This window comes from Hemicordylus capensis, chromosome 3, assembly GCF_027244095.1.
Source record: "Hemicordylus capensis ecotype Gifberg chromosome 3, rHemCap1.1.pri, whole genome shotgun sequence".
NCBI classification, from domain to species: Eukaryota; Metazoa; Chordata; class Lepidosauria; order Squamata; family Cordylidae; genus Hemicordylus; species Hemicordylus capensis.
In genome coordinates, this window is record NC_069659.1 from 266,345,517 (window position 1) to 266,369,193 (window position 23,677).

Here is a 23,677-nt window from a genome sequence, read left to right on the forward strand (position 1 = left end):
AAATATTAAATCGGCAAGTGTTGTCCTTAACTTAAAATGCTACGCCTATACCAGTGCAAGCCAGGCTCGAGTTTGTCCTTCAACATCCTACACACCAAGTCGCCACAAGAGGAGTTATGAGGACGATGAAGATATGGAGTTGCATCCATCTAAACAGAGAGAGCACCTAGGTATCACCTGCAACTCTGATGCTTTCATTTTAAAAGTCACTCGTTTTGGGGATTGGTACTTCACAGTACACTGAAATGCTTAAAAGCAATCTGCATTGACATCTTATTTAAAAAAATTAAGAGTACTATTTACACGCTGTGGTGGTTTCCTCTCCATTTTTAGCCTACTTTCCAGTAGGCTTATGAGATCACCCAGCTTTCTGTGTGTCGGTTTGTGTGTCCCCAACTATCAACTTCGCAATGTCTGGACCAGTATGAACCAAATCGGGTACAGTTGTATGGACATATAGGGACACCACAATGGCATAATTTGTGATGATGTCATCCACCCCAGTCCAGGATGGCGGACGCGTAAAGCTTTGAGGCGCAAGTGGGCTAACTTGTGAACCGCCTAACCGATTTGAAACAAATTTGCTACAGCTGTAGGGATACATAGGGATGCCCAAATGGTGTGGGGTGTGATGCTGTCATCCACTCCAATTCAAGACGGTGGCCACGTGAGCATCTGAGGCGCAAGTGGGCTAACTTGTGGACTATCTAACTGATTTGAACCAAATTAGGTATGGTTGTAGTGAGTGACACACAGAGACACTTCAGTGGTATAGTTTGTGGTGATGTCATCCACCCTGATTCAAGATGGCGGACACGTAAACCTTTGAGGTGCAAGTGAGCTAACTTGTGAACTGTTTTATCCATTTGAACCAAATCTGCTACGGCTGTAGGAACCCATAGGGACACCTCAACAGTGCAGACTGTGACGATGTCATCCAGTTCAAGATAGAGGACACATATACTTTTGAGGTGCAAGTGCACTAACTTGAGGACTATCTAACCAATTTGAACCAAATTTGGAACAGCTGTAGTGAGTGACACACAGGGACACCTCAATGGTGTAGTTTGTAATGATGACCTCCACTCTAAGATGGCGGACACCTGAACATTTGAGGTGCAAGAGATCTAACTTGTGGACCTCAATTTTCACCAAATTTAGTCCTGATGTAGAGACAGTGAAAGGAAAGTAGGCTTACTAGTTCTTACTGGAACAATTTGTTATAAGAATAATCAGTTTGGAGTTAGTCTAAGGATATTGTGTCATATAAGAAGCTGCACAACTTCAGCCCTTCTGCAGATTTTGGACTGCAACTCCCATCATACCTGACTATTGGCCACTGTGGCTGGGAGTGGTTAGAGCTGTAGTCCAAAAACAGCTGGAGGATCAAAGTTGTGCATATGTGATCTAGAGGGAGTGTACATGGATGAAGCTGAAGCAGCAGCAGCTGCAGGATTCCTCACTAATATTTGATGGGTTCTGCAGCACCATGTTTATAATTCGACTTTTGTAAAGATGACTACCTTTTAGGTGACTAGCTTCTGCAGAATACTCGCATACAAAGTGTCTGTAAAAGCAAGAAAGATTCCAGGTGTTGGAAGGAGATGGAATTAAATTAGACAGATTGAAGGAGGAAAAATCTACTAGCCACAAAAGCTAAAAGAATGTTTTCAGAAAAAGTCCATCTCTGAATACCAAATTCTGCAGACGAATAATGGAAAACTGTCACCCTTATGCCCTGTATGTATGCTTTCTGGAAACATTTGGCTGGCCACTGTTGAAAACAGAATGTTGTGCTATATGGATGCTTAGTCTCTTATACTGGCAGTCCTGCTGGGCACATTGAAGCTTAATTTGTTTAATTTGTTCTCTCTCTTGTTCAGCAACTGTTGTAGGAGGTAAAAACTGGTTGCCTTGATTGCATTTATAATAATCTGAGTGTACATTCAATATGGCATTTTTACTTTGAGATTTTTCTTTGGAATTAGATTTTTCTGAATTATCCTTTTTGAGCTAACTGCATTAATCAGTGAAATTAGCAGCTAATGGATTGGGTACTAATGTGGCAAGTCTGGCACACAGCCCTGTTTGTACTCCTTCGACTGCAGCACAGCTATAGGATTGTGCTGTCAATAAATTGTACTGTATCAATATTTTATCCTTCACTATTTTTATCATGTCAATATAAATACTACATGTTAGACTTGTGCAGTCAGAATCTCTGATTCTGATACACTTGCTACCCCGCTTCCGTACCATGCAGAGGTGGGTGAGTCAGGTACAAGCAGTAGTTGCTGATTCCTGTGCAGTGGCGGGTGTTTTACTGGATCTAGAAGACACACATGGTGTTGGGAATCCTCTCTGGTAAGAGATACCCTTCTATTACAGCAGAGTGCACAGAGGCAAAACACAGCGGAGTCTGCCTAGGCATGCATGTATGCTGAGGGTAAAAGAAACTTGGAGCCAGTTCATAGTTTCAAATCAATATAAGGAGTCTTTATTGGTGAACTCCATTCTGGATAGTAAAGTGGAGAGATAGGATCTCTAATATAACTATCCAGCTGGATGCAGAGGGATGGTTTCTGCATCTCTGAACACATGGTGCAGGGAGAGAGGAGCGTGGGTGCTGCAAGGGAGAAGGGAAGGAGGAAGAAGACAGGCAGGAAGGAAGGAAGTCCCTGAGAGTAGCAATCTACATATCAAAGGGATAGTGTCAGAGCAGTAGAGAAGGGATGACGAATGTCTTGACCCCTCTAGCCCTCTGACTCACTAGTCTGTCTCCCTCTGTCACTGAGGCGTGATCCAGAGCAGAGACCTTCACTTCCAACACATTGGGTGCAACAAGAGTAGGCATATGGGATGTTAGATAAGTGCACAAGATGCCTAGAGACTGTAAGGAAAGCCTTAGGAGGAACTAGAGTCTTGTGTGTTCTGTGTACCTGGCCTCCAGATCCAGTGAAATCCCCCCCTCCCCGTTGTGTTCTGCAACACCAGAAACAGCAACTGCTGCCTGGTAATGGCCATGTTGAAACACTCACCTTCATGGAGCACAGCAGGGGAGTAGAATGTTTATATTAGTATTGGAGATTCCCACCAATTCTGATGTCACATGCTTAGTATGTCTTAATCAGCATATTACAAAGCTGTTAGCTATGTGTAACTGGCCACTAGTTTGGATGGCTATAAAAAGGGCTTAGACAAATTCATGCAGGATAGATCTATCAGTGGCTACTACATTGGTGGTGATAAGCCACCTCCAGCTACAGAGGCACGATGCCTCTAAATACCAGTTGCAGGTGAGCAACAGCAATAAAGAAGGCATTCCCTCACCTCTTGCTTGTGGGCTTTCCAGAGGCATCTGGTGGGCCACTGTGTGAAACAGGATGCTGGACCTGTTAGGTCTTGGGCTTGATCCATCAGGGCTGTCCTTATGTTCTTATAACTGTTGTAATATTAAATCCAAACTTTTTGAAGGTACATCTGTTTATTGGCACTCTGAAAAGTATATCGGTCCCACTTCATGCAACATGTGTTTTGTTTGCTTTCTTCAGTATGTTGCAAAGGTTGTTTCAAAAACAAGAAGAAGCTTTAGACTTTAGAGCTTTTTGTCTTGGAGATGTTAGAAGCTGTGACTGTTGTATGTTGCAGGGAGTGTAACTGATATCCACGGGAGTGGAGAGCCAAAGCGATTAGAAACGGAAGCTTCTGCAAGACATCAAATGATCTCCATAAATTGCTCACCTCCACTAGATTTAAACTTTCCACTCCCAGGAGAAAAGGGCCCTGCATGTCTTGTGAAGGTAATAAGCCTGATGAGCATTATCCAAAATAGGAGTGCCTTCTGCTAGATCTGGGATGACTATTAAAACCTGCATCTGGGACATAAGTTATTATAATCAAACCTATTACTCTTATCTATATATTGTGCTAGCATTTGTGTTAGCAGATGTAGTAGTACATTTTTATCTATTCTGGAAAAAATAAATCTTGTCATTCAAGGCAATATTAGGTATATTTTTAAGATTCAGTACACTGAGACATAAAAACTCTATATTGCTGCCACTGTGTTGTTTCTGCAACATTAGCAGAGACAAGTGTTTCTTAATTATGTGGATCTCAGAAAGCATATAGGTTATAGTTCCACTGTTCTATATGATCATGTTGATCTTTGTGGTGGTTTGGCATCATTCTCAACATGGGCTTTGCACCTGCGCAGTTGCTCCCAGGGAAGGATTCACTAGGTCTTTGAAGCGCTTCTTCATCTTTGACATCGCTAGCCTTCGGCTCAACATCAAGGGACTTCCTACCGATGCCAGACTTCGACTCCATCCTGGATTCTCTTCTAACTACATCTTCTGGATCTACCTTGAAAAGTTTTTTACTACATTGACTCAATATTGCCTAATATTGCACTGTTGTCTTCTCCTGGCAAGAGCACACCTGCTTGTTCTCCTTCTCATCCCCCACCTCAATGCACAGAACACCACAGTTTTTCATTGCCAATTTATTCTCCTTATCATAGGAAGCTATATTATTGGATCTCTCCTGGCGCTTCTGACCCAGGTTATAGCCATAGACTGGGAAGGTTTCGGGACCCGATGTATGCTCCTCACCTCTTCCCTACGACAAGTTTCGGCTCTTCGCAGACACACCTGACTTGATTCATCCTCTCTGCAATGGGACATGCTGGACCTGTACTCCTTGAACAAATTCATACACATTAGGAAGTTTCAGATGCTGACATGGCAACAACTCCTCCCCTTACTATCCGGAGAAGAATGGTTTGCCACTAGATCTAAAGGACACCTATTTTCACACCGCCCATGTCACCAGAAATATCTACTAATTGATGTGAATCTCAAACGTGCTTTCATTCCTCAAGAATGACAACTAGCAATTCAGAACATTATCTACTCCTTCCTCTCTTCCTCAGTGCAACCCAGATGACACAATCCACACAGCAGCTCTTGGGCTTGATGGCTTTCTGCACGTCAATAATGAACTGTGCCAGATTGCGTATGCGCCTCCAGCTGTGGCTGCTGTCTGTATTCAAACTGAACGTAGATGACCAGCAATTATAACTCCTTCTTGGGCCTGTATTGGACTCTCTTCGCTGGTGGACTCTACCAGAAAACTTTGAGGGTCTACCCTTCCAACCGCCTGTGCCTATAATTTTCGTCACAAGGGATGCTCATCTTTGTATATCAGTTTCCTGGAACTTCTGGCAGTCTTCCTGGCTCTAAAATTGTTCCTTCCTCTTGTTGGACAAAATGGTGCATTCAGGTGATGCTGAACTGTACCACGGCCATAGCATACATAAATGATTAAAGGGGCCAACCCATCTCCAGACAGAGATTGCCCAAATGGATGGTTTGAACGATCCTGCTCTTTTTTTGAGAGAAAAGATCTCATTCCACCTTCTGTTATCAAGGCTATTCCACAAGGGCAATGGCCACTTCAGCTGCTCACCTGTCCAGAGTTGTCTCTGCTGAAATTCACAAGGCTGCTAGCCCTTTATTAAGCCTTACGCCCTTCATCCACTCTGTGACAGAGGCTGGTTTCAGGTACACAGTCCTTAAGTAGGTTCTTTATATCCAGCTTCCTTTCTTTGGGGAGCTAGCTAATTGCCCACGTTGGGAATGATACCAAACCACCACAAAGAACAGGTTGCTTATCTGTAGTTTTTTATCTTTTGGTGGTCCTGGATCATTCATAACACCCAGCCTCCCTGCTCATCAAATACTTTTACCTTCTTTCCTTACCTGTATCTTCTGACAAAGCTTCAATTCAACGTCAGCCATCCAGGAACTGAGGGAAACAGTACTCTGATGCCAAAGATACCAAATGCACTCCGCACACAAAGCGCATGGCTACAAAGTGCTTCAAGGAGCTAGTGAATCCTTCCACAGGAGCAACTGTGCAGGTGCAGAGCCCATGTTATGAATAATATTGGAGCTCTTCATGAGAAGCAACATTCAGTGCTAAATACAGAGCCTCTGAATGGATGTATGTAAAAGGAACTGGTTTATGGCAGCTACAATAACATGCAGTGCAATAGCTTTTTGGTTTTTTAATCTCTGCCATTTACATTTCTGCTTCTCTGTGGTATGATTTTGCTGAAGTGCCCATTTGTCATTGTTTTCTGTGTTATGTTACAGTTTTTCTCTTCTCTTAAAATATTCTTTGTGGTAGGTATATGAAAATGGGGATAGCTTCAAGGTGAATGATATTCTTGAGGTGTATGGAATTTTGTCAGTCGATCCAGTCCTGAACATGATAAACAGTGAAGAAAGGTAATGTTCTGATTATATAGGATCAAATTTTGCATTTGTATTGAAGACAAAATGTATAGTGTGTATATCGCTTACAAACAGTAATCTTCTGTGTTTCTGTATAATCATGGCAGCATGTACATAATCTCTTGATCACTGTGCTTCAGAACTGAATAGAAGCACAGTTTATGCTTTTATTTGAGGACTAGTGTAGCATAAACTACGCATGCCGGCGAGCAAACGGGTCCTTGTTAACATCCAGTGTGGTTCAATTGCTGGAGAGTTGGGACTTGAATCTGGAGAACCTGGTTCAAGTCTCTGTTCTTTCACAGACTGAGTGTATGGTTTTGGGAATTAGTTTCCCTCGGCCTCATTTTCCCCTATATAAGATTATAGTGGTCTGTTTCATAGAATTATGGTGAGGGTCACCACCACAGAGATCATGGAGCATTTTATAAACTAGAACTATAAATAAGCAACACTATATTGTATAGTACCTTTCTTCCTAATAACAAAGGTTGCAGTCAACCTTTGCTGTTGAATAGGCAAAACACTTGAAATATTTGTACACACCCTTCCCTTCCTGCAACGTGGCATTTAGAGATTAGCTGGCACAGAAGCTCTGATGTGAACGAAAGTCTCTCTCCCTTCAACAAACTCAGCCTCTCGCCAGTTGGTGAGATAAGCATGTTGCTGTGTCTTTGCCCTGTTGAATTTCCACATGAAGGCACATTAGATCCCGTTCCTAGCACTACTTTTCAATGACTAACTGATCCCAGAAGAAGAGACATTGGGAACCACTGCTTTATGCTTGTCCCATTTGTTTTTCATGGTAATTTCTCAAACACTTATCTGAAATACCAGGTTTTGGCTACTTTGAGAAAGAGTTGTGGATTATAAGGCACATAAAGAAAGGATTATGATTATGATGCATTCTTTTCTGAAAACATACTTCTTTATAGGTCTTGTTTTCTGTTATCTGTTTACAATAAGGGTGTGCACAGACCCCATGCGGTAGTTCAGTCCTAATTCTGACTAAACCGCCACTCCACAAACTTGTTGGTCCGGTTTGAAGCAGTTCATGGCAGACTGGTTTGACTGCGAACCAGTTGATGCACACCCCTAGTTTACAACACTAATATTTCAATCTGATTCATTGTAGCAAGCATACTTGTAAAAGTACAGGAGGATCTTGATATTCGTGGGGGTTCCATTCCACGGTTGTACCAAATTGGAGGGGGGAGCTTCTTCCCGTGCTTTGCTGCTCCCCCCATGTTGCACTGTGCCCCTGGAATAACCAAAAATTGCCAGTTTGGGGTTGTTTTTAATGGGAGCCATTTTGTGGCTCCGAGAAAGAAAATGGCTGCCAGAAATTACCTCTGCAGTCATTTCCAGCCACTTCCGACCCACGGATAGGTGAGGTCGACATGTTCCCCTCCTCCCCATATGCTGAGGTCAGCTGTCTTTGACTCAACCACAGATACACAAAAACTATTTGTGGTTTTGTGTATCCGTGATTGGGTAATTGGCGCTCTACCTTGGTTTATGCAGAAAAAAACCAGCAAAAAAGGGTTTAGTTTGAACTCTGGGGTCATTTCCACCCACCATTTTGTGTAAGGGAGCCATTTTCTGGCTCATTTTTGTTCTTAAAAAATAGGGGGGGGGGAATTCACAGAAAACCCCACTATTTTTTTCAGAAAAAAATGAAAATTGCAGAATTGGGAGGGCATTGCTTGACAGCTCGGGATAGACTGAGCACAGTAGGGCACTTTCCCGTGTGTCTTTAATGCCAAGTTACCTGTTTTCCACTTGCTCCTGACCTCCTGGAACCTAATCCTCACGAACTCATCAATGTAATTACTCAATATTTGTGGTTTCTTTATCCGTAGTAATTGTGGAGAATGGAACCCCCACAAATACTGAGGTTCTCCTATATATTTGTATTTGTTCCAAAATCAATATTGTGGTTTTTACTTGGTTTCAGAATGTAACAGATTGGTTATGAAGAAACTTTCATGATAAATCAAGTGTTACCTTTTCTTTATATTCAAATTTCCTGGCATGGATTCTGGCTTCATAAACCATGCCATTATAATACCAGAAGCTTCCCAATAGGATGTAGTCTCCTGCAAAGAGTGGCCATGCTTTATTTCTTAAAATTTCTGTTATGCTTTTAGGTCTACAGTGCTGGAAAGAATTTCTAGTCAAGTTGCCTTTCAGGTGTATGCTGCTCCATCCTGGTCCTGAGTATTAAAACTCTAGGGCTTTATTAGAGACATAATCTTCCTCTCATGGCTTGTTTCCATGGTGACAATTTTGATTCTAGGAAACCTGGCTTAGCATCATGTGCTTTAAATCTATTGGAATTTCCCCTCCTTACTTCCATGCTCTTTTCCAGTTCAACTTGTGAATTCTGTTATATTCATAGACAGCAGCTTTCTGCATAGGATGTGTTTAAGCTAAAGTGTGTTTTTTTTATTTGCTAGGGAGAATTCATTTCCAGTGGAGTCTATGGATTGTATGGACACAGTGGAAGAACAAAGAGTTCATAGTCCTCCAGCCTCATTAGTTCCTAGAATCCATGTGATTTTAGCACAGAAACTTCAACACACAAATCCTTTATTGCCTGCCTGCCTTAATGATGAGGAAAGCAAGAGCTGTAAGTATTAAAACTATTAAGAGGAAGGTTACCTCATTTTTGTCCTCTCTGGACTTCATTGGTGTTCCTTCTTCATATGCAAAGAAATCAGTTTGTTCAGAATATCCAGCATATTTAAAGCAGAAAGCCATTTCTAAAAAATTAAAAATGTTAATCTATGAAAAAGTCTGTCTTTCACAAATTTGTATTGAATCTTGCTTGTATTGTGGTTTTGTCTACCTGATAAATTTGACTTTAATAAGCCATAAAGGATTGCTTATTCCTCTAAAAGCTGACCATCCCTGTCAGTCCTATAGCGCAATGGTTATCATCCACTTGCTGGAGGAAGTTATTTGTCCAGTTCAGATTACTGAACAAACCATCGTTTGCTGCATCACAAACCAGCAATGTACTCGTTTGCTCCCTACTCTGTGTGCCCAGCTGAATTCCAGTCTTCATGGTACGATAAACCATTATGATTGAAGCCAAAGATATACATTCAAATCTGAACATCTGTTGAGAATAGGATTTGCATCCCAAGTCAGCTTCTGTTTCAGCAAAGAAATGGAGACTACGTGGGATGGTTCTTTATTCTGAACTGTTTGTTAAATACTGGTGATTATGTAGAAGCTAACACATAGTGATGACTATTAGATATTTCCCTACTAAGTTATAAGGAAACCAGAAGCTGTATCTTTCTACACTGGAGATTGTTTCTCTCCCCCCACCCCCATAACATTAGCTTTACTTTCATCTGTTTAGACAATATATATATATATTAGTAAATTTAAGCCCGTTAAATTAACGGGCGCTAGTAGCCCTTTGGGACTAGCTAACTCCGCCTCCTCTGGCCGAGGCCACAGCTCTGCCGCGGCCTCGGCCACACAGTGTCCTCTTCCACCCGGCCGGGCCCACCACCTCCTCTGGTCAAGAGTGGGGGCCCTTTTCCGAGAGTACTGCCCCACTCTTCCTCCCTCCCTTCTGCCCCACACCCTTGCCTCTCTTCCCCTCCCTCCCACCCCACTCCCCCTTGCCCTGCCCCATTCCCCCTTGCCCTTTCCCCCCTGCCCCACTCCCTCTTGCCCTTTCCCCCCTCCCCCCTGCCCCACTCCCTCTTGCCCTAGGATCTTTGTGCGCACCACTCACCCCTCCGATCGTGCCGGACCACATGGAGACGGAGGCGGTCTCCATTGCCGTCCCAGGGCCGAACAACCCAGGTGAACTCTTGGCTGGCGGGAGCGCAGGCGAGGGCACCCCTAGCCCATCAGCCCCAGCCCTGACCGCAACAGCAGCTGGCGTACGCTTTCTGGGGCTGTTCGGCGCCGCAGCAGCATGCTCCTGCCCTGCCGGCTTTCCCCCGGCGATCGGGGTGCCGAGCAGCTGTGCGGCGGACAAACTTCGGGAAGCGGGGCTCAGAATTCCCGGACCTCCCTGATTCCCCCCACCCTCCCGGAACCTTGGGCACCCGTGGCCGGCGGGTCGCAGGGGGGAAGCAGGGATTCGGCTACCCTCCCCCCTCCAATCGTGCCGGACCACATGGAGACGGAGGGGATCTCTCTCGCCATCCCTGGGCCGCACAACCCAGGTGACCTCTTGGCCGGCGGGAGTGCCGGCGAGGGCACCCCGGCCCATCAGCCCTAGCTCTGACCGCAGCAGCTGGCGTCGGTGGCGGCTGCTTTTCCTCGGCCCGCCGCTTCTCCTCCACCCGCCCGGCAGTGGCCGCTTCTCGGCCCGCCGCTTCTCCTCCACCCGCCTGGCGGCGGCTGCCACTTCTCCGCAGCCCACCCGGCGGCGCCCACCAGGGCCCGCATTTGGTGGGACCGTCTCCTCTGGGCACGGTGGCGGCTCTGCCGCCGCCTCGCCCAGCTTTCCCTGCCGCCTCCGCCTTCTCCGGCCTCCCCCGCCGCCTTCTCCTGACCGGGCCCTCCGTCTCCTCTGGCCGAGGCGGCGGCTGCCTCCTCCGCTCGCCTGTTCTCCCCCTCCTCCGCTCGCCTGGTCTTTTCCTCCTCCTCTCGCTGCCCACCGCCACCTGCAGGACACCCAAGATGGCGGCCGGTGCCTGCGTCCGAGTCTCTCTCGGCATGTTCTGCACACGCGCACCACGCATGCCCAGAACACCTGTCAGAGACACGGACACCAAGCATTTTATTATATAGGAGATATATATATATATATATATATATATATATATATATATATATATATATGAACAGCCCTGCTGGATTGAGTCCAAGGCCTATCTAGTCCAGCATCCTGTTTTACTCTGTGGCCCTCCAAATACATCTGGGAAGCCCACAGACAATAGCTGAGGGCATGCTCTCTCTCCTACTGTTACTCCCCTGCAATTGGTATTTAGAGGCATCTTGCCTTCGAGACTGGAGGTGGCCTATAGCCAATGGACTAGTAGCCATTGATAGACCTGTCTTCCATTAATTTAGCTAAACCCCTCTTAAAGCCATCCAGGCTGTTGGCTGAAACCAACTGAGCCAGACTTCTGGTGCTTAAAATCAAAAAGGTCACAGAGGAGCTTTTAAAATGACTCCTGGGGGATAGCTGACAGGAGCTGGGCAGTACCTGGTTCGCTAAATGCCATCACTCAAAGTGCAAGGGTGTAAATGTTTCAGATAAGCCAGAAGGGGAATAGAATAGGATAAAAGCAGACAGAAGGATGTGCTAGCCATTCGAAGAGATAAAATGGCCAAAAGAACAATAACACACACCAGGTAAGATATGCACCATATAGGTACTTGTATGCCAATGTTAGAAGCCTCGAAGCCAAGTTGGGCGTGCTTGGCTGCTAATGAAAATATAGAGTGGGCATAACGGAAACATGGTGTAACAGTGAAAACCAGTGGGACATGGTTATCCCTGGATATAAATGCTATAGAAAGAACAGGGATAGGGCAAATTGGAGGTGGAGTAGCACTGTATATTAAAGAAGGGATAGAATCTCGCATGCTAGAAGGACTGGAATCCTCCACAGAAACTCTGAGGGTGGCAATGCAAGGCCTGAAAGGAAATGTGCTACTAGGGGACGTGCTATAGCCCTCCTGATTAAAATTCTGCCAGTGACTGGGAGTTGCAGAAGGAAATCAGGGGGGGCATCAAAGAGACAGAGCTGTAATAACAGAGCTGTAAATTATGCACACATAGTCTGAGTACATTCAGTCAGGTAATGACACACAGCCATATTTCTAGACATGCTGAATGACTGTGCCCTAGAACAGTTGATCATGGAATCAACCAGAGAGAAGGTGAACTTGGATTTAATCCTGAGTGGCACCCAGGACTTGGTGCAAGATGTCAGTGTCACGGAACCTTTAGGGAATAGTGACCATAGTATAATAAAATTCAGCATACATGTGAGGAGTGAATCGCCAAGGAAGTCTAACACTGACACTCTGAATATCAGAAGACCAGATTTCTCTAAAATGAGGAGTTTAGTGAAAAGAAAAGGGAAAATCCAGGAGAGTCACTTCGCTCCAGAATGCATGGAGTTTATTTAAAACCACAATAAAAGAATCTCAGTTAAAATGTATACCAAAAAGGAGCAAAGATACCACCAAGTCCGGCAGGATGCCAGCATGGCTAACAAGTAAATTCAAGGAAGTTATAAAGGGGAAGAAGACTTCCTTCAGAAATTGGAAGGCCTGCCCAAATGAAGAGAACAGGAAGGAACACACTCTCTGGCAAAAAAAAAAAAAATGTAAAGAGACAACAAGCGAGGCAAAAAAAAACCCTGCTAACTTGGCAAAGAGGCACATTTTAACATGGTTATTCTATTTTATTTAGCAGGGGGAGAGTAGCTGGTCCTATCCACCCCCAGCACAGTACCTCCTGTGACTGTTGCTGGTGTCTGTCTTATGTTTCTTTTAGATTGTGAGCCCTTTGGGGACAGGGATCCATCTTGTTTATTTGTTATTTCTCTGTATAAACTGCCTTGAGCCATTTTTGGAAGAGCGGTATATAAATTGAAATAATAATAATAATCCAACCACCTCTCTGGCAGGCTTCCTGCTTCTGATGTATGTAAAGACGTTTTTGTTATTCCCCGTGATGCTTTTAGCTAAATATTTATTATTGGTAGTAATTAATTAATTAATTAATATATAGAGCTAAAAGCATCAAGAGGAATAACAAAAACGTCTTTACATACATCAGAAGCAGGAAACTTGCCAGGGAGGCGGTTGGACTGTTAGATGATGGAGTGAAAGCGATTATTAAGGAGGATATGGAGATTGTAAAGAAGCTAAACAAGTTATTTGCATCTGTCATCATGGCAGACAATACTGAGGATACTGAGCATCACTGTTGCCTTTAAGTTGTGTGCGTGCGCACCAACTTCCAGGCCCCTGTGCAGAAGTTTTTGGCGGGTGCGCAGTCTCTGCTGTGCCCACCACTGCCGCCCCAGCACTCTGCTCCCCAGCCATGCTGCCGCCACCTCCTTCCTTTCCCACGACGTCCAGACCTCCTCCTCCTCCAGTTCCAACTGCAAGACCAAGCAGCCGGAGGAGGATGGGAGGCAGTGGCACCCTCCCCACCATGGCTTCCATGGAGGACGGGAGGAGGGGGTGGCGGCCACCCCCCAGTGGCTCCCCCGCACACAGAGAGTGGAGCTGCGGACGGTGGGAGGAGGAGACAACGGGAGGTGGCTGTGGCTCCCCTTCGCCCGAGAGCACAGAGAGAGTGGAGCTGGGGATGGGGGAGGAGGACAACGACAGGAGGCAGCGGTGCCCGCCCACCCCCCCATGCATGGAGGAAAAGTTTAGAAATTTTCTGCGCTACATTTTGCATGTTATAGTCAGTAACGTGTGTGTGTATGAGAGAGAGAGAGTGTTATGTGCGCAGACTGACTTGATGCTACCACCCAGGACAAAACTCTTTCTGCTCATGGATCATAAAAATTAAAGGGAACACTGCATATACCTGTACCTGAACTGATCTTCTCAGGGACAGAGGCTAAAGAACTGAGTCAGATAGAGGTGATGAGATTTGAAACTGTCTGGAAAAATTAAAAATTAAACATTCGCTAGGGACAGATGGCATCCAAGAGTTTAAGAATTCAAATGTTAAATTGCTGATCTCCTTGCCAAAATATGTAACTTATCCCTACAATCAGTATCTGTACTAGAGGACTGGAAAGTAGCTAATGCAATTCTGATTTTCAATAAGGGATCCAGGGGGGATCTGGGAATATACAGGCCAATTAGCTTAACATCCTGTGCTGGGCAAATTGACGGAAAACATGCTTAAACATATAGAAAAACAGGCCCTGCTGAAGGAGAACCAGCATGACTTCCACAAGGGCAAGTCTTGCTTCACAAACGTTTTGGAGTTCTCCGAGAGTGTCAACAGGCATGTGGATAAAGGGGATCCAGTTGACATAGTATACTTGGTCTTCCAAAAATCTTTTGACAAAGTTCCCCATCAAAGGCTCTTGAGTAAACTTAGGAATCATGGGGACAAGTTCATGTGTGAATTGGTAACTGGTTGAACAACAGGAAACAGAGGGTAGGAATAAACTGACAGTTTTCTAAATGGGTAGAAATAAGAAGTGGGATCCTGCAGGCATCTGTATTGGGACCAGTGCTCTTTAACGTGTTCATAAATGATCTAGAAGTTGGGATAAGCAGCGAGGTGGTCAATTTGCAGACAACACCAAACTATTTAGGGCAGTGAAACCCAAAACAGATTGCAAGGAGCTCCAAACAGATCTCTCCTAACTGGAGGAGTGGGCAACAAAATGGCAGCTGCAGTTCAACTTTAACAAGTGTAAAGTGATGCTTATTTGGGAAACCCCCCCCCCAACTTCACATATATGCTGTTGGGGACTGATCTGTCAGTGACTGGCCAGGAGAGAGATCTTGGGGATATGGTGGACAGCTCATTGAAAGAGTCAACTCAGTGTTGTTGTTGTGTTGCTGCTGTGAAAAAGCCAATTCAATGCCTGGAATCATTAGGAAGGGGATTGATAATATACAAAACTATAGCATGGCCACATTTGGAGTACTGCGTACAGTTCTGGTCACCATATTTTAAGGATGTTGTAGAATTGGGAAAGGTGCAGAAGAGGGTAACCAAGATGATCAGGGGCCTAGAGCACATTCCTCATGAGGCGAGGCTACAACACCTGGGGCTTTTTTAGTTAAAAATAAAGTTGACTGCGGGGAGACATGATAGAGGTCTATAAAATCATGCATGGTGTGGAGAAAGTAGATAGAGAGAAATTTTTCTCCCTCTCACATAACCCTAGAAGCAGGGGTCATCCCATGAAATTGATTGCTAGAAAATTTAGGACAAATGAACGAAGGACTTTTTCACACAATGCATAATCAACTTGTGGAATTTTCTAGAGAATTAGTTAATTCTCAAAATATTAACTAAAAGTGGGGCTTATGCCAACTACCATTTGGGCAGTGTATTTTGTTATATATATATAAAAAATAGTTGTTAGGATTTTTTGTTTTGTTTTGTTTTTAAGGAAAAGCCTTAGGAAGCGAGAAGTGCATGAACTGCAGTTTGAATATGAACCGGTTCGTGGTTCGGCGTACCAGTTCATTCTGTTTTGGCTGACCTACAAACCAGTTCGGTGGTTAGAGTGCAGCACTGGGGAGCAGGGTGGCGAGCAGCACCTTTAAATGTGAATAGCACAGGTCCTTACCTGCAACTCTGGCACACACATGGCTTCTGTGCATATGCAGAGGACATGTGCATGCCAGCACTGAGCATGGGTTGCTGAGCAGATAACCACTGCAGCAGTATGCTGCATGGAGTGACGGGCATGCAGGTAAGGACCTGCACTCAGTGTTCCCTCTAAGGCATGTGTATGTCCACCAAGTTTTTTGATGTCCACTCAGTTAATTTTAGATCCCGCTCAGACTGAATCAGAAAGGTCCCACTCTGAATATATGTGTGCGCACACTGCCTTAATACTGCCACCCAGAACAAAACTCATTCTGCACACAGATGGGGGAAAACAGAACACTGGCTACACAACACACCTTTAAAGGTGACACTCACCTCTGCCCCCAATGCCACACTCAAACCACCGACCAGTTTGAGGGTCACAGTTCGCCGAACCATGAACTGGTTCGTATTTGAACCAGTGTGCGAACCATGGTTTGTGCACATCCCTTCTAGAAAGTATTAGCTTCAGTTGTGTAGAAGTTGAGTTTTCAACAAAAATGGCCTTTCTTACCATTACTTCAGAATAGCTGGTAACAAATAAGTGCTATACAATACTGTATGACCAATGCTGCTTAATTGTGTGTCCCCCCCAATGCTATGCTGTCACTTCATGTGCAAATTTACCAGTTTGATCTTTGGTCTTGTCCTGCAGAGGGCAACCATGCACCAGAAGCCAAGTGGCAGAATTCATAGAAATTAAAAACATGAAGGCTCAAGGGGGCCATTCTGACCTGATTTGTTGTCCTTTTCCAAATGTAGCACAGATCCATCTCATTTTGCATATGACTTGCACAATTGCAGGCAAAGCAGTGAAGAATCCAGACTGTGCCAGCAGGAGGAGGATGCTGTTGCTGCTTCCTTGCACAGTCTGGCAGTGTGTCTGTTCACAGAGCCTGTAGGGCGTGGCAAGATGCCCCATTCACTGCAAAGGCCTTGGATGCCACGGTATAAAAAACTTACTAGCAGATCCAGTGCATAGCATCTGTGCTGCTAGTTTGTCACCACGCTTTCCTTCCCCTGCCGGCACCCGCCTCCTCTCACCTTTCCCTCCCTGCCCGCCGGGAGCGCTTTCCTTCCCCGCCTGGCATGGCAGCCAGACTCCTCTCGGCAGCACAGTTCCTGTTCGGCCGGGCCGGGCTCCTGTCGGCAGCGCAGCTCCACCGCCCGCCACCACTCAACTTTCCGTCCCTGCCCACCAGCAGCGCTTTCCTCCCCCCCTTCTTCTCCCTCCTCCCAGCGGCCAGGCCAGGACCCTCCTTCTCAGCCCAACGGCCGCTTTGCGTGTCAGCCGTCCACTTCCTCCTAACCCTCACCACCCACCCTAACCTTCACACCCTCGCCACCTGCCCTGCAACCTTCTGGGCCAGTTTGCTTCTCCCCCTGCCTCTCCGTGAGAGTTCCTTGTGAGAGTTCGCCGGTTCTTGCGAGTTTTCCCTGACACATTCCCCTTCATCCACACATGAACCGTTTTAGTGAAATAAATATATAGAAGATGATTAGTGAAATAAATATATAGAAGATAGATGTGTGGATTAGTTCATGCAAGATCCAAGGCAAGCTTTACTCCTTGCATCAAGGCAATAGTAGGGATGTGCACAAACTGGTTCGGCGCCTTCTTAGGAAAGCACCAAACCGGCTCAGGTGCCCGCACTTCCCTTTAAAAATTAGGACCTTACCTGCTCCTGTACTGCCCCACTACTTTTCCAGTTTCCGTGCTTGCTTTACAAAAGGCTGCTTGCAGCTGTGGCTCTGCTCCCTGCAGCTTGTGTGCAGCGTAAGCACACACGTGGCCGGCTGTGCATGTGCCCAGAAAAGCAGTACAGGATCAGGTAAGGACCTGCTTTTTAAGGCAACCACTCCCTGCCCCACCTGCAGTTGCATGAGCTCATTCAGCCTCATCCCTAGTGGCCAGTATCTAGGAATGATGGGAATTGTAGGCCAGCAACAACTGGAGGGCTGTAGTCCTGGATTATGCAATTGCATATGCAGTTCCACATGCAAATGTGCACGCGGCTGCAAGAGCAGTATCTGTTCTCCTAGTTGGATTACAGCAAAGACTGTGCTTTGATTATGGATGCATATGTCTTGCATCAATTGCTAGAAATTGTGATTGCAGGAATGTGTTGGAACTGTCTTTTTCACTATATTCCTTGTTTGTGACATGATTACATAATAAAAGGATGGCTGTGTTGACTGTATTATAACAGTAGTAATGGCCTACACAGAGAACATTGTCCCACTGTTGAATAAAGTACAATGTTCTGATTTTCCAAGCTGTGGGTTGTACTGGCTTTTTGCCTCAGTTGGAATTTAGTGGTATAAAAGTAGTAAGAAGGAACTATTTTGGTGTAATGCTATGATTTTTCTAACTTTGTGACCCACTGCTCTCCTGTAGTTGTTTCTAGTTTTATGTCAGAGCTGTCATCTGTCAGAGCAGAACTTCTTGGCTTCCTCACTCATGCCTTTTTGGGAGACAGTCTGGCTGCTGAGTACCTTATACTGCATCTCATCTCCACAGTGTAAGTAACATCTCCCGTTGAGAATGTATTTGCATCTGGTACTGCACATTTATTTTGTCACACTGTGTGATTCTTAGCAAGTGGATGGCTATTGATGTTAAAGTATAGTTTAGGGACCCTATAGTACAAAATAAAAGCTATGAACTAATAGCACATTTTCTCACAGTGGAGGAGGGTGTCCTCAGACAGGTTGTTTCTCCCACTTGCTCCAGAGAGATGGTGCCATCCTGTGTGAGGTGGCCACTCCAAGTTCCAATCCTGTATTGCTCCAAATAACAGGGCATCAGCATAACATTTTAGCTTCCTTTGCAATAGGCTTATGAGATAACCCAGCTTGTGTGTGTGTGTGTGTGTGTGTGTGTGTGTGTGTGTGTGTGTGTAGTCCCCCCGCCCTCAACTTCGTAATGCCTGGACTGATATGAACCAAATCAGGTACAATTGTAGGGACACATAGCGATACATCAATGGCGTAGTTTGTGATGATGTCATCCACCCCAGTCCAAGATGGCGGACATGTGGATGTTTGAGGTGCAAGTGGGCTAACTTGTGGTCTGTCTAACCTGCTTGGAGTCTAGTTGTAGTACATTTAGGTATTACAGGTACAGTTGTAGTGAGTGACACACAGGGACACCTCAGTGGCATAGTTTGTGATGTGTCATCCACCCCAATTCAAGATGGTGGATGTGTAAACATTTGAAGAGCAAGGGGGCTAACTTGTGGACTGCCTAACCAATTTGGACCAAATTTGGTACAGTTGTAGTGAGTGACACACAGGGACACCTCAGTAGTGTCGTTTGCAGTGATGTCATCCCCCATGATCCAAGATGGCGGACACTTGAACATTTGAGAGGTCTAACTTGTGGACCTCTATTTGAACCAAAGTTAGTCCAGTTGTAGAGATAGTGAAAGGAAAGAAGGCAGATTAGTTCTTACTAGAACAACTTGTTTTTGTTTACATTTGGCCTGAGCAAGGAGTGATCCTTTGATTTTCTCCCTCTGCCCATATATGTATTAGGAACAAGAGAAGTGTTGGCGGGCGGGGGGTGGGGGTAGATCCTAGATCTTTGGGAGCAGTGGAACTCCGGAAGGGAGGACTGAGCTGCCGAGCTGTCCTCACTGCAGGCTCACTTTTCTGAGGAACCCTCAGAAAGATCTATCAGGAGCCATCACAAAACAAGGGCTGTTGCAAAACGGCCAACTTTTCTAATGCACCTGCCTAAGAGAGCAAAGCCCACCTAACTCAGCAGGATTATTGTCCCAGCATTCCATGACATGAGGAATTGGGCCAGCTGCCAAAGAGATCAAAGCAGGGAGTGATGATGGACTTGCCCACAACTTTTTGTCATCACTTTAACAATCTCGAATGTTCAATTTTTCTGTTACATGTTAATAGCTATGCACGAAGAGATGTTCTTCCTCTGGGAAAATTCACAATCAACTTAAGCGGCTGTCCAAGAAATAGTGTCTTCACAGAACACACATACCGCATTATTCAGCAGCTTGTTCCTGCAGTAAGAAAGATATTTATATGCTTTGCAATGTCTATTTGGTATTATGGCACTTACCCATACTTCTAATTGGGTGCCTTAGTGTACAACTGGAGATGTAGGAAATACATCTAGAAAAGGCAGGTAGCTGTAGCCCTACAATAGTCTTATTCCGGTAATAGAAAACTGGCTTATGGACTCTATTGGTACTATGATGGCTGGATGTGTTTACACCCTGCTTGAGTCACTATAGCATGCATGCTGATGTCCCACAACATATAGGAGATTTCCAAAATAGAGAGCATGTGAACTGTCCCATTTCTAACATCTGGCCAGCTACTGCTGGTGCTCCAGCAGGTATAAAATTCCTCATAAGGCTCATAGAGACAGCTAATATAGGCTGCCATTGCTCCACTCTGATGTGGCCCAGCATATTTGTTCGTTCTATCAGCTTCTAACACAACATAGACTATATTTCTATGCAGAGGCAAAAAGCAACTGTATGGAGAATTTAATAGTATATTTTTAAAACTAAATCTTGTAAAACCTTTAATAAATTAGTTAAGCTGCTTGTAAAGGTTTATTGATGAGACATAGACCTAAATGTGTTGAAAGTAAAGAACTTTATTTTTCGTACAACTGTGTGATCCTTCTCATTGCTGCTTGCAACAATTTGATCTATTCTTTTTTTAAGTGAAATTTTTAAATATCTCTAGCCACCTAATGGCGCAGCAGGGAAATGACTTGTCTAGCAAGCCAGAGGTTGCTGGTTCGAATCCTCACTGGTATGCTTCCCAGACTATGGGAAACACCTATATCAGGCAGCAGCGATATAGGAAGATGCTGAAAGGCATCATCTCATGCTGCGCGAGGGATAGCCGTGGTAAATCCCTCCTGTATTCTACCAAAGAAAACCACAGGGCTCTGTTGGCGCCAGGAGTCGACACCGACTCGATGGCACACTTTACCTTTATCCACATTGTTGTCTCTATTTCTTGTTTTAGTGCAATGTGTAGTATCAGTTGTCAGTTCAAGAAACACTTTAATTTGGAATGTCTAACTTTCACTTATCTTGGCAGTCTTACCGCCTGAAAATGACCATAGAAAACATGAACTGCTTACAACTTAACCCTCACAAAGACTATACAGCTAACCGCTTGGTCAGTGGAGTACTACAGCTGGCAAGCAACACATCTCTTGTCATAGATGAGACTCTGCTTGACCAAGGACAGCTTGACACAAGAGGTAAGTATTGGGGCATTTTCCCAATGCAAAACATTTGCCTTAAAAATTAAAGAAACCTGATTGTTGCATTTAGAAGGTATGATGAGGCCAGTCTTGCAGTTTTTAATTACTTTGCACATATATATTACTGTCCTGTTTTCTTTGCCTCCAAGTGTGTCAGTTTAATTTAATATGACTAATATGATAAATGACTTCAATATAACCTTTTTTTATTTGGGGTTGACTGTGCCTGATCTGTTTAACATGCCCCTAAATACCAGGTGCTAGGAAACACCAATGGAAGGGGGAGGTCGCCCTCGTTTCCCCGCTTGCAGGCTTCCCAGATGCACCTAGTTGGTCTCACTGCATGAGGTAGGATGCTGGACTGGAAGGACCTTAGCCTGATCCAGCAGGGCTTTTCTTGTGTTGCTATGTTTTGGTACCGTTTTGGTTGGTCAGATACAAAACAGAACTGACTGTGCAAATTGTGCTGTCCTCCTGCTGTGAGCATCTTTTTCTTTTACAACATCTATGTATACCATGATCAAATTGCTCTGTCTTTGGGGGGGGGAAGTCTGTATTCTCCAGTCACCAAGATGAGAAAATCTTAAGTCAGCAATCCTATCATTTGAAATCATTGACTGACATACAGACTTTTCTCTTCTCCAGCTCAGGAGAGTCCCAAAAGGGTAGGTAAAACCTCAATTACACAAGCCTCAGGGCCTCCCTGACTCCACAGTGCCAGCTTTTGCAGAAATTTATTTATTAAAATGTTTTTATACCACCCAAAACCTACGTCTCTGGGCAGTTTACAACAGGATAAAAACAAAGTAAAACATTCGTTAAGACAAAAATGGGGAGGGGGAAACACACACATTACAGCAGATAGAGGGCAACCACCACTGAAGAGATGCCGAGAGGCCTCTGTTCACTCCAGCGAAGGCTCTGGTCTAGGAGGCCACCCAGATGATCTGGCCTGGAGGTCGGGGGTGGGGGTGGAGGCACCCATCCGGCCTCTCAAGCCCTTCCCTTTGAACTCAGGAGAGTTCTGAAAAGGTGGGGAAATCCTCCATTACAGAAGCCTTGCCCTGACTCTGCTGTACTGAGGTCTGCACGTAGAGGGTGTCTGCCACTCCAGAGAAGCAGCGAGGCCTCTGTCTGCTCCTATGAGGGCTCTGATCAGGGATCACCCCAGCCATGGAAGTCTCTCAAATGACCCAGAGGCACCCACTCGCTCTCCTCAAGTTTCTCCTGGGCTCCACTCTAGCCAGAGCATATTGACCTCTCTCATTCCAGAAAGAACTCACAATTCCTCTTCAGGCAAGGTGGGTGAAATATGTGAGGAGGAAGCCAGCCCAGCACATTCTGCTTCTCTCAAGAATTTCTTCAAGGGAGATTTTGCTGGGTTACAGCACAAGGCCCACAGGATCCTCAAACTAGAAGGAGAAGGGCTTTCTCCACCCATTGAACCAGAGGGTAACCAGGAGGCCTGTCTACCTTCCCCACCCACTGAAGACACTATCCCATGCCCAAAACCTTTTACACAGACTATATCCATGCAGAATGGTCTAACCCAGTCAAGGGCAGGGGCACTCCAGGTACCATGAAGTGCTTTTATCTGGCCCCTAAGGGCTATTTTGGTCAAGGTGTCCATGTCTGCCTTGGTTAAAGACCAGGTACTGCCCTAGGATAATACACCACTGAGAGATCTTAAAGACAAAGTTGAAGACAGATAATCCTGGCGAGAATCTATATAGTCGCTAAGAGTCAACACCAACTTGATGGAAATCAATTAATCATTGCCCTAGGATGGGGACAAATTATGGGAAAATCCGGATGATAAAAGGTGGGTTGCCATTTTGAGGCAGTCACACAAGGCCTGGGTCCTGGCCCCACGCCTAGGCTACAAACCTTGTCTTTTCCAAGACTCAGTAGTTCATCCAGACCTGGACTGGATGAATCTGTGTGCCTGGACAGTTGACACCGGAGGACACCAGTTTGGCATCACAAAGGCTTTCCACAAACTGGGCAGTATTGGGCAACATTCAGCCTCTATTTTCCTCCAGAGTGTAAATTCTTTCCCTTCTACAGAAGGGCTCGGATGTGGTGTTGAGACTGAAAACCTTAAAAAGGCAAGTGCCAGCCATTGCATCGATTCTGGTCAGCCCCTTTAAAATTGACATACAAGGTATTGTTCTTAATAGCAATGATGTCTGCCTCTGGTGTACCTGAGCTGGGAGCTCTCTTTGCTTCTTTTCAAGACCATTCATTGGGTCATAAGGTCTTCAGGAATACTCTGGCCCATTGGATTTGTCAGTGTATAAGCTTGGCATATTCCTCTTTCCAGGAGTATCACAGCCCACTTTATTAGGTGCACTGCCACATCTGCAGCATTCGGTACCGTTTATCAATATTTGCAGTACAGCCACTTGGACGTCTTTGTCTTTTATTTGGTCTTTAGTTTCCTCTGATGGCTCCTTTGGGAGAAGGGTCTTTCAGCAAGTGGTTCCTCAGTGAGGGCCTGATCTTGAACTCCCTCCCATTAATTGGGAGAAGTTTTTGCATATCCTGACCAATGGATACACTCCTCCACTGAGGGAGAATGGATTGTCGGCACTTAACTGAAAGGTCATTCTCCTTAGTGGTGAGGAGTGTATCCAGCCCTCTCGGTTCAGTGTCAGGTCTGTTTGGGTCTTTGCTTTCTGTTGTCAGCCAGTTTCCTTTCTGCGGAGGGCCTGTCATCTTTCACGTATTGCACTAGTCATAACTCATTCCTTAGGGGTCCTCATTTCCTTTGGTTGTATTGTTACTGTATGGTTTCCCAGTGTTTTATAGTTGGCTGTTGGCACG

The 23,677-nt window shown here is 45.2% G+C and overlaps 1 protein-coding gene across 2 annotated transcripts in view; it reads left to right on the forward strand.

The window, feature by feature from the left end:
- Nucleotides 1-23,677, forward strand: part of MCMBP (minichromosome maintenance complex binding protein) — a 45,689-nt gene that overhangs the window by 16,391 nt on the left and 5,621 nt on the right. For both annotated transcript variants that reach the window (XM_053306157.1, XM_053306158.1), the window contains exons 6-12: nt 44-170; nt 3,649-3,800; nt 6,193-6,293; nt 8,759-8,931; nt 17,993-18,116; nt 19,510-19,627; nt 20,683-20,848. In XM_053306157.1, coding sequence (XP_053162132.1) covers nt 44-170; nt 3,649-3,800; nt 6,193-6,293; nt 8,759-8,931; nt 17,993-18,116; nt 19,510-19,627; nt 20,683-20,848 — 961 coding nt within the window. The remainder of the gene's footprint in view (nt 1-43; nt 171-3,648; nt 3,801-6,192; nt 6,294-8,758; nt 8,932-17,992; nt 18,117-19,509; nt 19,628-20,682; nt 20,849-23,677) is intronic.